The sequence below is a fragment of the Protomyctophum bolini genome (assembly GCF_963924005.1).
Source record: "Protomyctophum bolini genome assembly, chromosome: 2".
NCBI lineage: Eukaryota > Metazoa > Chordata > Actinopteri > Myctophiformes > Myctophidae > Protomyctophum > Protomyctophum bolini.
In genome coordinates this window covers 19000894-19019251 of record NC_137863.1, presented here as the reverse complement: position 1 = coordinate 19019251, position 18358 = coordinate 19000894, and the positions used below count along the sequence as shown (strand labels likewise).

At 43.5% G+C, this 18358-nt stretch overlaps 1 protein-coding gene across 1 annotated transcript in view; it reads left to right on the top strand.

Annotated features, from left to right (window-relative positions):
- slc2a9l2 (solute carrier family 2 member 9, like 2) overlaps positions 1-18358 on the top strand; it is a 180124-nt gene that overhangs the window by 111775 nt on the left and 49991 nt on the right. The window contains exons 11-12 of the mRNA XM_080792106.1: positions 5050-5151; positions 6142-6217. Of these exons, the coding sequence (XP_080648232.1) occupies positions 5050-5151; positions 6142-6217 (178 nt within the window). The remainder of the gene's footprint in view (positions 1-5049; positions 5152-6141; positions 6218-18358) is intronic.

Sequence of the window (18358 nt, the reverse complement as noted above, 5' to 3'; positions counted from 1 at the left end):
TTTGTGCTTTCTCAGAGTTGCATGACCTGTAGGGTCCATGCGGTGGTCCCCGAACCCGATTGAGAAACGGTGCCCTATTGAATACATTGTTGTATGATGGTCGCACAAAATAATTCTGAACTTGTTCTAGTCCTCTCCTCCACATTTATTTGAGTGCTTGGATCTCCTCTTCCTTTTAACCCATTCTGACCTGAGATCAGATTCATACGAGGTTTCCACTGGACACACACTGGTCTGATTAACCCATTCTGACCTGAGATCAGATTCTAAAAATGTCAGTCGTTCTTCGATTTTTCAAAAATAGCAGACCTACAAGCTCATAGCGCGCCACTCAGTGGCGCGCTATGAGCTTGTAGATCTGCTATTTTTCAATAGCTAAAGCATGACATGATGCTAACTCCAAAATTGGGTTCCCGTTCAGAATGGGTTAAGCAAAATGTGATTTCTTTATAGTACAACACTGTCAAAATCCTCATTCAAACCTAAAGGTTGGATAGACGTTCTAGGGTATGGATCCAGTATAGCCTTGTTTGTTTGACAGTTTGACAGTGATGATATACAGTGCGGGGGTCAGGCATCCATATTTAATATCTCCCCTATATTCTGTTCAAAATAAGTCTCCACCACGGGTATATCCAAGCAGACACCTGTGAAACATGGGACCTCTCCGCAAACCTGGTTGCAAATCCCACCGGTTATGCTGTCTGGAGAGGGCAGCGTGGATATACTTTGATGCTGGTGGGGGAGATAAGCCCTGGAGCTTTAGCCTGGGACTTTAGCTTGGGGCTCTACAGTCTATGTCTGGGCTTGGAGGTGTGGCAGCCAGGGCCCATCAGACTCACTCACCGGCTGCAGCCGAAAATACTAATATACATTAGGCTTTGTATAAAGTCGCCTTCACGGTATAGGGGCGGAAAACTTGTACTATGCGGTGGTAGACAAAGTACTCTTTTTACTTAGGTAAAAATATTAATATTGTCATGTAGAAATGCTGCTTGCTTGAACCCGCCTCCCACTAACAGGGGAAAGTGGCGGAAGTGGGGTTATCGCGCAACCGTTATGACTGTCCCCACTCACACTTTGCATTGCTATGTTTTCGCCCATTACATCTCTAATATTAATCACACGTCAATAGCCACTACCTCCATAACGCACTTCAGCGTTGCGCCACGCTATTGAGCACTATTGACATTGCTCCCTACTATCTCTGCCATATTTATGTTCTTTGGCTCATTTCGGGCTTGGAGGGCATTCGGGTCTGCAGTCGAACAACCGCGGCCCGCTCCGGAAGGCAACGGGCATTAGCCGTTCACGTGACACAGTGCAATGCATGCTGGGTTACAGGTGCACGACGGGATTTTATTTTATTTATTTATGTTTCTGCTTATTTATAATTTTGGAGCGCGACATTTCTAGTAGGCAACATCTTCAAGATAAGCCTTTGACTGGAGCTTCAGGCTGAGACTTAAGCTCGGGGCATTGTCTGGGAGGCACAATGGGCACATTTAATTCCATCTCGGTTCCCACTCACTCACGCTCCGCTGCAGCCAAGAATACTTCTAAAGGAAATGTATCAACAGTGGTGTAAAGTAACTAAGTACATGTACTCAAGTACTGCACTTAAGTATAATTTTGAGGATGTACATTACAAAATACTACACTAACATCTCGGAGGCAAATACTGTTTTGTCCTTTTTACTCCACTACAATTATTTGACATATGACATTATATTATTACCCACTTCAGCTCTATGTGGAAATGTAAAGATATCGTCGTCACTGTGTATGGGTGGAATAGGAATAGCCTCATAGGCCTACTACTGTTTGTCCAAAAGTGCTACTTTTCAAGAAATGGAAAACATAACCATTGTTCCTCCATCCAATGTACAGTAGTTATTATTTAATCACAATATTACATATGTGTGTGTGTGTGTGTGTGTGTGTGTGTGTGTGTGTGTGTGTGTGTGTGTGTGTGTGTGTGTGTGTGTGTGTGTGTGTGTGTGTGTGTGTGTGTGTGTGTGTGTGTGTGTGTGTGTGTGTGTGTGTGTGCGTGACGTGTGTGTGTGCGCTCTATATATAACTCCATATATATTCTCTCCATACAAGATGATGACCTACATACAGTAGCATCCTCAACCACACGTCTCCGCTTCAGTTCAGCAGCATCCAGGTGCTGTAATGTGAAGGTTTAGTCAAACGGAATGTGCTGTATGTACAGTATATTTGTTCCATTAATATTGTACACACTGTACTTTGTTGCACAACAAACAGCGGAATTAGTTGTGAGCTTGCAGAGCTGAAATCTTTTTATTTAAAAAAATATATTGTCTGTCTGTCTGTCTGTCTGTCTGTCTGTCTGTCTGTCTGTCTGTCTGTCTGTCTGTCTGTCTGTCTGTCTGTCTGTCTGTCTGTCTGTCTGTCTGTCTGTCTGTCTGTCTGTCTGTCTGTCTGTCTGTCTGTCTGTCTGTCTGTCTGTCTGTCTGTCTGTCTGTCTGTCTGTCTGTCTGTCTGTCTGTCTGTCTGTCTGTCTGTCTGTCTGTCTGTCTGTCTGTCTGTCTGTCTGTCTGTCTGTCTGTCTGTCTGTCTGTCTGTCTGTCTGTCTGTCTGTCTGTCTGTCTGTCTGTCTGTCTGTCTGTCTGTCTGTCTGTCCGTCCGTCCGTCCGTCATGCCCATGGAGTGTCCATGATGGAGATATGTTTGTCCATGTCAGTTTAATCCCATAAATAAGGCCCAAGTATTTGCCCATACTTGGCGGTTGGCGGTTCTGGACAACCGGATCTCCATATATGGGCAATGGCATAATTGCCAGATTGGCAGTTCTAGACAACCGCCAGACCGATTCAATGCCGGAAATACATCAGGTCCTCGCCCTCGTGCACTCGCCCAGTTTGTCGGAATGATGCTTTCCGAGATACGTGAACTTAGCATTTATAGTAAGATCAAATAAAAATAAACATATTTATATGAATTTGGATAATTTGTGACCATTTTCAGCTAGAATGACATGCACAAAGTGGGGATGTCTGGGTGTAAAGAAATCCCAAAACATAATAGTTTCATTCTTCCCTTTGACCTGAAAATAATTTTACATGTTCAGGGCTTAATACCTTTCTGGATCACTAGCCAATGTGCCTGATTATAAAATTTCCAGGCATCCTACTCAATATTATTAGTAAAAACTATAAATAACAGCAGTAGGCTATAAATGACGATGAGAGATTTCAAACAGATGCAGATATGAGGTGTAACGACATAGTAACTGCATCGAAAAATCTATTTTAATTTCAAGAATCGCAGTATATTGAAATGTAAACTGCAGCATTTTCTATTTGTATTGTATCGTTTTGCAATGCAAATAATCGGTATCAAATTATTAAAATCGCTACACTTGATCTATCAATAAATGTGTGTATACTCTGTGTTCATGTCTAGAGAGAGAGAGAGAGAGGGGGGGGGGGGGTGTTTGGTTTGGTATATGGGGAGAGAGAATTTGATCAATCACCCAGCAAACTGGCTACTGTAGTAATTTGACAGCGCTACCTGGCACAATTATTATACCCACATTTGCCAGGGTGGTGGGTGTTAATTGGATGCCTTGGGTATGTTGTAAAATGTGTCTGTAATGTCACACTGGATCACACACTGCTTTACAGCAAAACCCTTGGTCTAGTTCATTTAACTGACATGGTAGAGAATGGTCAATGTGGGTCCATTTGTTCATGCTGAAGCCCAGTCCACAGTGATTCACAACGCAACTAGTTGTCTCCGCCAGACGATAGCATGGTGGTTTCACCCCTGTCCGTCCGTCTGTTACAGCTAATCTCTGGCACCGTTGGCTTGGAAGCTACCCTTCTCACATAATCACATTTGCCTATAGCGCCACCAGCAGGTGGATTTCTGCAAAACATTTTTTGGAACAAAATTCCTCAATCATGAATTTTAATGTCCAATTGCCTTCTAAGGCGTAATAAGAAATAGCACCATTTTCACTTTGGCCTATTATGGGGTATGGCCACAATAACCTACCTGACCTGGCAGAGACCTGTGCTCCGAGGAGCACTCTTTCTAGTTGCAACTTAAAGCATTTGCTTCAAAATCCCCCAAAACACATGCAACGGGTGGATTCAGACCACTCCTTGTGTCGTAAATCATCGTGTGGGCTAGGCGGCGTGAGAGTAAAATGAACACTCTATGTACACTGTAGCAGTCATGGTTCTCCACCTGTCTCTGTAGAGCCCCCAGATTGAGTTTTGTTTACAAACCAACATACATTATTGTAGTGTGTATACAGGGCATCTAGCACATTTCTAAAGTGACAATATGACTTTTAAAATCGTTTTAATACGGCCATTACTACATCAAAGCCTTCAAAGGTCATCACAGAACGTGTAAAACTTTCACAACATTCATCTGTGGAACCGAATCAAACTAAATGTAAAGCCTCAACTGCTACAATTGTGCATGTCAGGGTGGAGGAGTCCCCAGTTCACATTCTGATAATTATGGGGGGGTCACGACCTGACTCTCACCTATGGTTATGAAGTGTGGGTCATGACCGAAAGAATAAGATCGCGAATGCAAGCGGCCGAAATGAGTTTTCTTCGACGGGTGGCTGGCATCTCCCTTAGAGATAGGGTGAGAAGTTCAGTCACACGAGAGAAACTCAGAGTAGAACCGCTGCACCTTCGCCTGGAAAGGAGCCAGCTGAGGTGGTTTGGGCATCTGGTTAGGATGCCTCTCGGGCGCCTCCCTAGGGAGGTCCTCGACGCACGTCCCACTGGGAGGAGACCCCGGGGCAGACCAAGGCGCAGTTAGAGGAAACACATCGACTCACTGGCCTTGGGACGTCTCGGAATCCCCCAGGAGGAAGTCACTAATGTTGCTCTGGAGAGGGAAGTCTGGAGCACTCTGGTGGAGCTGTTGCCCCCGCGACCCGACTACGGATAAGCGGTTGACGATGGATGTATGGATGGATGGTCACGACCTGAGAACCACAGCCTGAGAACTACTACTTACTACTGTACTGCTGTGGTCTGTCCTCTCCCACAGGGTCTGGTGATTGAGCGTATTGGTCGGAGGCCCCTGCTCATATTTGGTTTCAGCGCCATGTCCGTGTGCTTCGCCCTTCTCACCGTGTTCCTCAATTTCCAGGTGATTTCCATAAACATCTACAGCATATGGCAGTGCACATTACCGAAATTATCTCCACTTACACACTGACTGTTCGTACCGGCAACACAACCATCTCCCCTTACAGCAGAGTCCATAAAGTGGGGGGCAGAAAAGCCTTACGCTTTGCTCATGTAATGATAATTCATTCATTGAGCTTGTCCCTACGCTTAATGCTCCTTTAAGCAATGCCCTCTCACTTCCTTGCTTGGGACAAGAATAGCAATCCGAGCGCGATGACCCGTGCGTTTATTGCCAGTCTCCCGTTTTCCGTGTAGAGGCCATCAGTCTAAATGCTAAATGCATCGTTCATTACTGTGCACAGAACACAGTGTCTCATCTGTTACTTTCTAAGGTTTATGATATTACATTTCTTTGTATGCAGACAAATTCTGACATGAAATATATACCGTACATAACATATATAGAATATATATAAATATATAGAGTACAATACATCCCTTATAAGTGTATGGCCCCAGGAACTGACTCAAGGAACTGAAACAATGAAAATATATTAATTTACGTGTAGCCATTGACTGAATACTTTTGTCCTTCCATCATACACAGCGCAAACGCTGAGAGTGTGAAAATGGACACGTACATTTGTACGGGATAAAGCTGCATTATGTAACGTGCGGTTTTGTGCGCAAGTACTGCATTTTTTTTTTTTTACCATTGAGCTAGTGGAGCCTGTCTGCTTGCTCAGTGGATAAATTGACCTAGACCAGAGACATGACCTGGCACAATCTGCATGTCTCCATATAATAGAAGACAAAATTCAACCACCCCCAATTGCATGTGAAATTGCATGTGAATTAACATACTCTGCCATACAGATTGGACAAAATTACATTCTATTCATTAAAAAAAGTTGCATATAGTGCACCTTTAAAATGACGTCTCAGGATATTTCTGTAATGAGTCATTAACCACTATCACGACTGTCTATCTGTTTGATTCTCATTACAGGACAGAGTATCGTGGATGCCCTACCTCAGTTACATTTGCATACTAGCTGTAATCGCCTCCTTCTGCTCTGGCCCAGGTAAGGCTACAGTACAGTACAATGAATTAGAACCATAGCTCTCTCTCTTCCACCGACGCCAGCAGGGTCCGGGCAGGAACCCTCAGGGTTCCCTGAGGGGGTGGATCTACAGGCTCTATATACTGTGGTCGCTGATTTCCCTCCCTCCCTCCCTCCCTCACACTCCCTCTCTCTCTCTCTCTCTCTCTCTCTCTCTCTCTCTCTCTCGTTTTTCACCTTTCTCTTAAGTGACGCCAATACTGCAGAAATAATGTAGTTCATTGAACAGTTTGGACTGTAGGCAGCTTCACCATCAATGCACATGCCCCCTCTCTTGACCCCAGTAAACACAGACACTATCGCACACTCGCTCCAAAGCTGTATTGATCCATCACACATGCACACCACACACACCAGTGTACGCATATGAAAGCTTTTCCCTGATAATCTCTTACACCTACACAGTTTTTATGTAGCATTGATAGAACAACAGTTTGTTCAAAGAAACCTAACAACTCTTTTTTTGTGAACACCTATCAGTACGGTCAAGTGGCACTTTTACATTCACACTCTCGTGCTGGGATAACAGTGCATGTGTCTCTCTCTCTCTCTCTCTCTCTCTCTCTCTCTCTCTCTCTCTCTCTTTCTCTATCTATCTCTCTCTCTCTCTCTCTCCACCACGCTCTTTTAACACAGAAATACTTTCCGAAGCTCTCAAAATAATGCACTGCCATTCTTATCAGATTATTATTATTGTCTGTAATCTCTGTATTTAACAGCTGCTGTATATCCACGATGATTGATTGACTGATTGACTGATTTTATTTTTGTTGCTCATAAACTACAATCATTGTCGTCCATTCGAGAGAGTATTGCAGGCAGATTCAGGATTCAGTTTGAAGTCGCTCTGCCCTCCATGCAAAAATTGCCAAATGATTTCCGTCAGTCTTTGCATAGCGCTTTGTTGGGATCTCGTGAGGCAAGCAATGAACCTCCTAGCTCCTCCTGCAGACAGTCATGCTTTTTGATTTTTTTATCGTCTCTGTTGGGAGGAAAATCTCATATGCCCAAAACAGGATTCAAATTAGAAAAATAGCAAAAGTAGCAGATCTATCGGGGCCATAATTTCACGGCGACAGGCCGTTTATTATGATTCGGGACAATTGCTCATAATTTGGGACTGTCCCGAATTATCCGGGGTGTGTCTGGACACCCTAGGTGTAATCAGCCAAGCAGTGAGTCTGTGACTAGAAGCAAAACAGCAGGAACCACACAGTCCACATTCTAATTAGACTATATTTAGTGTGTGCCACTACGATTGCACGTAGGGGACATTGTGTGAGTGCACGATGATGCTTGGTGGGAGGCTGACTTTGAGTCTTCAAGGTTAGGGCAGCGATGTCGCCACACATTTGCATTCCGTTTGAATAACGAGCTCCCCGGGGACGGTTAACCCTGGCAAGGATCCACTTTGAGATGTCTCCCAAAGCTTGCAGCGGTGAACTGCAGTAGACAAATGGGGGTGGGGGGAGAGGGGGGGGGGGGGGGGGTATTTTGAGAAATCCTCACCTCCACACTCCACAATCCATAATAGGCACTGAGAGGATGCTCATTTCTCGTATAGGTTTTTTTGTTTGTTCTCTTAACCCGAGACAGAATGATTATGTGCACATAAATCTTCACAGCAATTGAAGTTGGGTCACTTTATGCCTCATGATACCTACAGTATATGGATGATGCCTTTTTAGGCAGATCTTAGAACTGTCCTCTGAGGTACAACTCAAGTTGACATCAAAGGGGTGTCTACTATTACTAAATAATCCACTTGTAATAAGGTAAGGTTGTCCAAAAGGCAATTCACTTAGTAAGAGACCACACCTTCGCTCAAGATTAACAGTTTATTGAAACAGAATGACATGAATGCATGGAGTGGAGTGAGGAACCCAAGGTAGGGCGAGACTCAGGGTGGGGGTGTAGTCTCTGGAGCTGACGGTCATCTTTGCTCTATACTCGGAATGAGCGGTTGGTCGTCTCTGCTCCGTCACTGACCCCCCCTGGATTCCTAGAGAATCGAGGCGGAAGGAGGAGGTTGGGGTGGAGGAGGATGGCGATTTTGAAGAATAGTGAAAATAGCCGATCTATAAGTGCAGTACTCACAACCCATGTTTGGTCTGTCGTGGAGCAGAACAAACAACTTGGTTGAGAGATCGCAGGTGTATTTATGCTGTGGTGATTGCACCAGGGATTGGCTGGGTGATAATGAAAGGCAGGTGAGTTGATGAGGAGGGAGGAGTTGTTGATAATGAGGGAGGAGTGGTTCGGGTGAGTTGATGAGGAGGGATGAGTTGTTGATAATGAGGGAGGAGTGGTTAAGGTCAAGCGGAAGGAGGTCTCTTCTCCCGAAACTACGTTGTATAAATACAACTTCCCTTAAGCAAAAACAACAAATTACTGTGGCCTTCTGTTGTCCGCATGTTGAGAGGGAGTGTTAGCTATACGTTCGCTCTGGCAGAATGACTGCTATTAAGGGGTGGATTGGCTAAAGGATGTACCTGGCATATGACCGGTCTGGGCCAAATGTTAAATTAGTTGTCTGTTGGTTGTGTATCATTTATGTTGTACTGTAAATGTGGTGGTGTTAAGGGCTTATATTTATTAAGTATTTGTATATGGGCCTCCCTCAACCCGAAGAGTCAGTAGAGTATCTGTGCACTGGTTGTGGTGGTCCAGTCTGGGCCAAATTCCGCGAAAATGTCCGGGCCGAATATTTCCTCTCAGTCCAGCCCTGCTGCTATTGACGCAGTGTTGAGCGTGGTGGTGGTAACCACGGTGCAGCCCCACGGTGCAGCCCCACGGTGCAGCCCTACTGCTATTGACGCAGTGTTGAGCGTGGTGGTGGTAACCACGGTGCAGCCCCACGGTGCAGCCCTACTGCTATTGACGCAGTGTTGAGCGTGGTGGTGGTAACCACGGTGAAGCCCCACGGTGCAGCCCCACGGTGCAGCCCCACGGTGCAGCCCTACTGCTATTGACGCAGTGTTGAGCGTGGTGGTGGTAACCACGGTGCAGCCCCACGGTGCAGCCCCACGGTGCAGCCCCACGGTGCAGCCCCACGGTGCAGCCCTACTGCTATTGACGCAGTGTTGAGCGTGGTGGTGGTAACCACAGTGCAGCCCCACGGTGCAGCCCCACGGTGCAGCCCTACTGCTATTGACGCAGTGTTGAGCGTGGTGGTGGTAACCACGGTGCAGCCCCTGAGCGTGGTGGTGGTAACCATAGTGCAGCCCCTGCAGTCTCTGAGCTCATCACAGGCTATGGGCCGCTGATGAAAGAGGCACCATTTCCACAGCTGTTGGTGTGTACGAGAGTTAATGAAACATGCTGGGCTACGTGAGGAATGAAAGGCCCTGTATTGATCAGAGAGGGAGGGCACACGACTCTATAAGTGACTCAGGATAAGAAAGCAATTTTAAACAGCTGCTGCCTCTCTCTTTGTCACCAGCAGCTAATGCATGTGTGGACATGCACATGCCTTTTATTTGGACGCTCGTGCATGTGCACGCACACACTCACGCACGCACGCACGCGCGCGCGCACACACACACACACACACACACACACACACACACACACACACACACACACACACACACACACACACACACACACACACACACTTCATTCTGTTTTGATTATATACAAGGTGTGTCTGAGTCTTCAAACCAAAGGCACACCAATTCTGTTTTTAATTAAGACTTGCAAATGTGTACGCACGCACAAACACACTCTTCTACTACATGTACATCTAGTCAACAAGGCCTGCTGCAGGCTAAGCACTGGACAAAGAGCCAGATCTCACCCAAACACGGTGAAATAGCACGGATTGGCAATTCTATACATACACATATTACATACTATATTACAATGCATAGCATATTGCACTACTGCTAATTTACCTAATTTACCGAACTTCGCAACGTTCGACACGGCAACTCGTGAGTGGTGTGATTGGTGTCTCTCGTGGCTCAAGTTCGGTAGCCCCTCTCCGGTCTATGGGTAGGATTTCAATGTAATATGTACGGATTTTGGGGGTTTCTAGGCATGTAAGTACGGAATTAACAATCCGTGCTATTCCATCGTGTTTGGGTGAGACCAGGTTGGCAGAAATGTGCATGACGGGCGCCCGCTGGCCAAGTGGTCCAGATGCATGCCACATATAGGCTCTGGCCTAACGGCGCGTCGGTATGTTCGAGTCCCGTTCATGACGACCTTTGCTGCATGTCTCTCCCTTTCTCTCTCTCTCCCTCTTTCCTGTCTGTCTTCACTGTAACTCTCAATAAAGGCACAAAAGGCCAAAACAAAATGTGCATGACATTATTTCAATAAACTAAAAATACCGGGAAATGTTAGAGGGAGAAACAGTATCCAACTCAATCAACTTTAATGTCATTCTCATTATCACTGCATGGTCAGGATAGAAGTTTTCATTTACCACACGGTATATAATTTGTACCGTACATTTACGTATTGGTATTATCGCCATCACCTGGGCGGGGGAGTCGTGTAACTTTTCCAACGTTAAGCTGTGCCTTGCAGTTTAAGTGCAGATTTCAGCTTCTGGGTATATGGAATCTGTTGCTGGTTCATATACCCACATATTTTTTCCCTTTTTTTTAAGAAAGGTTCAGATGAGGATTAATCCTGCAACATCAATCGCAACCAGATGGCAATTAATTCAAAGGATAGCAATCCACAATCCATTGTGTCTTCAGAGAAAAAAGTAGATGGGCCCAGACTGCTGGGCTAGCGGCCCAGGCACGTAGGCTCCATCACAGATGCCGGACGGGTGGTCATGATGGAATCAATTGTTGTAAAATTGCACCACAATCTACTCGAACACAAAGGGTTTAGTGTTCCGAACTCAGACTGAATATTCAATGGTTTTATCATTTAAAAACTTTGCTGGGTTCAGAAAGCCCTGCCAAAGAAAAAGGCATTTGTTGAGGCCTCATTGTTTGTGATCAGGTGTGGCTATTCTTATGGAGTGATGGTGCGCCTGTGGCAGCCAGAAGTCGCCCCTGGGTGTGGCTATATGGTAGAATCCTGACCAGTGTTGGTGTCAAGTTTGGTGCCGATCGGAGCAACAGTGTGCGTCGCAGGTCCGCATTACGTTTGTGGCATCCACCCACTCCCCGCCATCGGTTGACACTCTAGGCAGTTTTAATATAGAATGTATCTTTACATTTGTTTAATATTCATTGACAAAACTGAACCCACACACTGTCTTCACTTACAGCATCTATTCAATGCAAAACAAGTAAACTTGTTCGATCTATTTGTCTATGCGTTGGCTGCCTATACTCCTACAGGTGCGTAGGAGTATAGGCAGCCAACGCATAGACAAATAGATCGAACAAGTACTGTCAAGTACTGTAGGTGTGCAAAAGGACTTGTTTTGCTACATACTATAGAAAACACAACAGTGTTGGTCAAAACTATAACACTAGTAGTAGAGGAGGCTGAACAAACAGTCAAAAAGGACACGCACGTCTATACCTTTAGGCTGGGTGCTGGATCAAAATGAAGTCGTATAAGAAATAAAAAAATTGGCACACCAATTCAGGCTCCCAAGTTTCTTTACTTTTAATCAGGTAGGTCTGAGGAAGGGCTGCGGCCCGAAACGTTACCCGATTAAAAGTAAAGAAACTTGGGAGCCTGAATTGGTGTGCCGATTTTTTAAATTTCTTATATGGTCAAAACTAACACTGCCTTTAGAGCCTTCTTCATGATAACATTCTAAATGCAGCACGTAAGTAATTACAGTTCCTGCTCAATACAAGCATTAAAATTCTGCTCAACGGCTCCCTTCGTCTTTGTTCTCATTGGCCGATTGTCCTCAGAGAGCACAACATCGTGGGGGTCAAGAGCGGAGGTCAAGGATTGGTTGAATGTTTCACAAACGAACAAAAAACTGATTAGCTGGTTTGTATGGCTAGGATGCTGTTCAAACGAGTTCCTGCTCTTTCCTGTGTTCTCAGCAGGGTCTCAACATAGGCATGTTAGTTCATAATAAAAGCGGTGACGCAGCGGGGTGATATAGAGAGTAGAATCTCCTCTGACTCATGCCACTGTTTTACTAACTAATGACTACCCAACAGACTCATTACAACGTTACCTTAAACCAATGCTAACGTCTGCTGCCTCTGCCGTGGTTCAAGGCTTTAGGCAAAAAGGTTGTATGATTTATCATTAATATTTCCATGTTTCCAGTTGCCAATCTTATTATTCAGGGCGAAATCTCCCTTCCATTCGAATGTGCTTTGGCCTTTTGACCTATATGAAGATAGGTTGAAAGTCAGAGACAAACAAGTTGCTCTTAACGATTGCTAACTTTTAATGAGCAGAGAGCACTTTATTATGAGCATCAACATTTTTTTATACATTTTATATTTTATTACATGGCTTGGTTGAATGCTTGATTCTGATTGGTCAATCGCAGAATTCAGCGGCGTGTTATTTATAATGATAACAGACCAATCAAACCTTAGGAGCACCTGCTGTGCCCCGCTTGATTTACTGCTGTTTCCAACATGAAAACCATGTAAACACACACACACACACAATGTAATTTACAGGCAGCTAAACAATGCTCTCATAAATGTTTTTGAAAACATTAGAGCGAGAAATAGACGAAGCAGTATACCCGAAAATGGATTCTATTTGATCAACTCACTTCCTTTTTTCCGACAGTGCTGGCCAGCGTGACACTTATGGAATACTTTCATTACCAAGCAAGGAAATATCTCGTTTTGTTGTGTTTTGGGTCAACATGTTGGTATTTTATGCACTGTACAACAGCTTTCACTGTGTATAATGCATTTCACTCAGAGCCTCTGAGTCACTTTTTATTTCATTTAGACTAGTTTTCTAGCAATTTAGTCGATATGCCCAAACATTTCCATGTGGTCAGTCCTGTAATGGCTCACCTGTCTTTGAAGTTAAGTGCCCCCATCGGGAGGACGTAGTGTCTCCATCCTACTCCTCCCATGCAACACCCCCCGCTGATAGGCGCTGCACCAGCCAGTATAGGAATTAATAGTGCAGCACAAAGATTGCCTTCAGTGCCCGGTTTCCATTCCCCTGAACACGGCCAATTGTGTTTTTGTACAGACACTTCATGCCAAGTTCTGAGTCACATTAAAAGGGCTTCTGTTGTAGTGGACCCTCTTCACAGCAGACAATTTGAAGTGTCATGGATGAGTGCACACAGCGGAAGGTCTTGGGTTTCATGTAGCTGTGACTGTATCAGCGTGGAGAACCCCTACCTACGCTGTTAACGTCACGCCGCTGCCTATGTGTGAATGAAGCACACCCACAATGTGTTTAACACAACGTTATTACTGCAGACTGTGGTTACCAAACTTTTTAGCTCTTCCCGGGATCCAAACTATAGTGAAAATTGCAGATCCTTGCGAATAAAATATTTGAAAACCAATAGTACCTGTGGACTTTATGCCATAGTGTCGTAGTAGTAAATAATAAATACATATTCTGCATGAGGAAAACCTGGTTGGGTCTTACGATCAAAATTAGAAAGAATTAGAAAAAATAAAAATAAATATTTGCCACGGACAAGACCAAGTCTTTGCCATGGACATATTTGTCCGCACACGGACATATTGATGACCCCTGTATGGTACGTATATTCCTGTCGGAATACTTTGACATATTCCAAAATGCAGTAAACCCATCTCATACAGTATTGATCTTTCTTTTGTGTTAATAGCTGGGCTGGTTATAACATCACCAAGTTATACTGATAAATTATTATGAATAATAATAATAATAATAATAATAATAATACATGATACATGCTTTTGAAGGATGTATGAAGGATGTATCATCATGGAGCCCTACGTTGTTGTTGTTGTTTTTTAAATCGTTGCGTGACAATCACATGGTTAAATAATAAATAATAATAATTAAAAAAAAATAATTGATATATATATATATATTAATTAAAAACAAAATAGGCCTATAGGAAACGAAACATAAAGGAACCGATAAATATTGTCTGTGACTCACAAATGGGTCACGACTCGTCACGACCCATATACTGCATGTTTGGGAACCACTGCTTATAGCAGAAACACATATCAAGCACACCTAAAAATATACAATGATTTGTGACAGGATATAAAAATAGCCTACATGCTCAGGCCCCAGGTGTTCAATCAGAGCCTGTTTTTCCCCCTGTCCTGAAGATACTGTATATTAACCCACTGCATCATTGATAATAGATTATATGCAGGCACAGACCACCTACCGTTTATGGTAAGATCCTGAGTGTTCATTTGCAAGGACTTGAAGGAGTTTGCAAACCTATATTGTGAGGCTGTTATAACTAAGTGCACTGCAGCGAGATCACATTCAGATAGCAGAGTTACGGATATGTTATTGTTAAGTTAAATGATGGAGAAAATATTCTCTATACATTTCCGTATACACCTACGCCTGTCTGCTATTTTTTAATAGCCAAAGTGTCAAATAATGGTTAAAGTGGTAAAAATGACAAAGATGCTTTCCAGTTAATGGGTGGGTTAAATGTGATGTACTGTATCCTACTATATCATAAGCAAACCTCTGTCAGCCACTCATTGCTTCTAGTTTGCTCATAATTCTGTTACTATAGCCAACATACCTGTATATATGTTATGTACAGTATTGAATGAAAAAAATGTATCGCCGCACACTCATAGCTGCCAGTGCATAAGGTTTAATGAGGACACAGAGAAACCAACGTTTGGGACAGATAGTACTGCCTTCTTCAGGGTAATGAAGTACTGTATGTATAGAATATAATATCTTATAATCTATAATGTATGATTGATGTTCCGTTTCCGCGTTTTACGGCCTATTAATGGCCACCTAATAGATCATTGTGACATGTTTCATGTGGATGTATCTTCATCATTGGGATAACCTTGCCATTGGTGTTCATTTGTCAAGACACCCACGCACCATGTAATCGCCATGAGACGTACAGTAGTTGCTTCATCTTTGAGTTTGAAAGGTTTTTTTTTAAACATGTCACAAGAGGAAAGCTGACAAGTTCTCAAGACGACATGTCTTGGAAAGTAACTAAGTACTGTGCTCAAGTACAACTTTGGGTTATTTTTAATACGAGTAAATTTGTACTAGGCTACTTTTACTTTTACTTTCCTACATTCATTGATTGATCGAATACGTTATTAATAGTTTGCAGAAGAAAAAGAACAGGATAGTACAGTTCAAGGTCTGCTATAAGAGATTTATAACCCAAGAAAGCACTATGGCTTGTTTCCATTTGGTCCTTTATTATTCAATTCATCTGAACATTTCCGGTCCAGTCCTCCCTCTATCCTTTTATTACTATATGCATCAGAGACACTTTAACTGGGCTCACTGCTAAAATCTAAAATATCTAAAACCACATATTACAAACAACAACAATATGAGTACTTTCTTCCACCATTGTACAGTAGTACCATTGATGGCTGCCTGCCCACTGAGCAATTTTCGGCTTTTAGACGTCTAAATGACCGTCTAAAAACTGGGGTAAAAATAATCTAAAGATGAAAGTTTTTTAGCAGTCTAGACTCTAGGCTTAGATTAGACGTTGAAACAACGTTGTTTCAACATCTATATATAGGTCTACATTTGATTAGCCAGGCTAGTTTTTTAGCCTAGACTGTTAAAAAACTTAGACTTTTTACCCCAGTTTTTACCCCAGTTTTTAGACGTTTTTGCGGTGGGTGTATAAGTGGGTGTATAACATTACCAAGGCAATTCCCTGTGCCAAATAAAAGCACCAGTGTGTAATGCCCTTGGTGGTGGGGTGAGATGATGTAGTCATCATGGTTATAACTGGGACACTTCACCACTTGAGGCTGTAACTGGGACCTCATGCTGGGGTATAGGGTTCAGAACCCAACCATTTGTTCACTTTGGAGGCTTGACGCATGGAGACGGTTGTGATCTCTACCCTCCCCTCAAAGTTTTTGTAGGGCAGAAGTGGTGCTTTTTTCTTTAGTTTGAGAATATTGATCGTGTCTCCATAAGAATACAGTAAAACGGGAGTTTTGTAGTTCATGACAATGGATACAGAGCTGACTTCACCGTTTAGAGAAAGAAAGAAAGACAGACAGACGTTTGCACACTCACACGCAACGTGTTTGTCAAGTAGGCATACTTAACGTACGAATCAATTGTTCATGATGTAAAGCTCACGATTTGTTGTCGCTGTCCCTGTTGGCCTCATTCTGCCAATTTCGTCAATGTTTGTCTCTCTAATATTGGTTTTAAAAGTGGAACGTATACAGGACTTGTCTTCCATTGAGAGCGTGGACGAGTGAGTTGAGGCAAGTGGTCTTAATGCGAAGCGGGTAGTTGTCTTCTATTCTCTAGTTTTATTCTCACTTTCTTTTTCCTCGCTTATTATTATTGCCTTTGCTGCTACACTGTCTGGAGGAAGCCGAGTACGTTTTTACTCGTGCACAAGATGTGACAATAAATACAACCGTTGACCCTTCTATCGTCATGTATCCAGCAATTTGTGTCACAGCAGTTACACTCCAACTCAGTGTATAGTCTGTAGTGGTGTCATTATCGTGTTAGGTATGGGGCTTAACATGCCACTCAGGGACAAAGCAGAGAGGATAGAGGCAGCTAAATCTGTTTGTTCAGGTTTGGTGCATTTCATGGTTGTAAATACGGTCTGTGTTGTCATTTGTCACACACAAGCACGCAAGCATTCTGCTTAATCAGTATATTCAGCTTTTACTTACTTTGAAGTACATTTTGATGCCAATACCTTTGTACTTTTACTCAAGTACATTTTCAATACCATACTTTTAATTGCATAGTATTGTGGTAGGTTAGCGTTACATTTACATAAGTAAAAAAATGTGAGTAGCCTATACTTTGTCCACCAAAGTGCGTTATTGTGACTGATGCCTGACTTATGCTTAATTTTTATTTTATTTGTATATATTATTTTATCCCACGATTTTGTAACCCATTTTTCACCACTGTGTCAATCATCTAATGTGATCCTGGGCTCTACACACCCTCCACCAACTTAGTCCCCCATATATGGGGGAGAGCAACGGACTTGAACTCATGCTTCCTTCATGCCTGAGTGTCCAAGTTGCTCCTTTACACCTGACAGGGGGGAGTTTCCCTGGTTGGACGTAGCGCGTGGAAGGAACACGTTATTCCAACCAGTTCCTTTCCCCTCCATCAGGCGCCCCGACTGGTCAGGGGGAGGCAGTTTAGTGACCAGGATTACTGCATGTTTTTTGTGAGGGTACCTACCCTAGGGGACACGGGGAGAACATGCAAATTCCACACAGAAAGGCCCTTTCGCCAACCCCGCCTTCGGGTATGGGCACTGATGACACGGAGGGGGAAACACGCCACCAGCACCCACAGCGTCCCGAGCGGGCATCGAACCCAGGACCTTCTAGCTGTGAGGCGACAGCACTACCAACTGTGCCACCGTGCCAAATTATGCTTAATTTATGATGGTGTCCCGTGGCAAACCCAGCCGATCTCCAAGCCCACAGCGTGTTGCATCTGTGATGGGTTTGTAGATCGGCTCCAGTTGAGAAATTAAATGCAGCTCAAAGTGCTTTACAGAGCAATATAAAAATAAATAAAAGCAAAGGCGTAAAACAACATTGACATAATAGTGAGGACATGAATAACAATAAGGATTTTAAAAGCTCAACTAAAAGCAAGAGTGTAGAAGTATAGGTCTTGAGCACGTGCTTTAAAAATGTCTACAGAGGCTGCCTGTCGAACGTATAGTGGGAGTTTATTCCACGCCGTCTGCCTGTAGAAGCAGATAGCTGCATCACCGTGTTTTTTTGTTGCCTTTTTTTTTTAGGCACATCGAGCAGGCCAGCCCAACACCTGAGGGGGCGTAATTAATAGGCCTATATATTAGAATTCTAAATGAGGGCAAAGTAGGTACTATAAAACTCCTTCATTTTTCCAGAATATTCAAACCACACTTGGGCGTGTGAAGTGGATCTTTAAAACATGAACATCTGCTCTCCTGTAACAAAATATATTTGGTCTTGAGTTACTAGCCAGACCCCTATCCCAGAACTCATTATA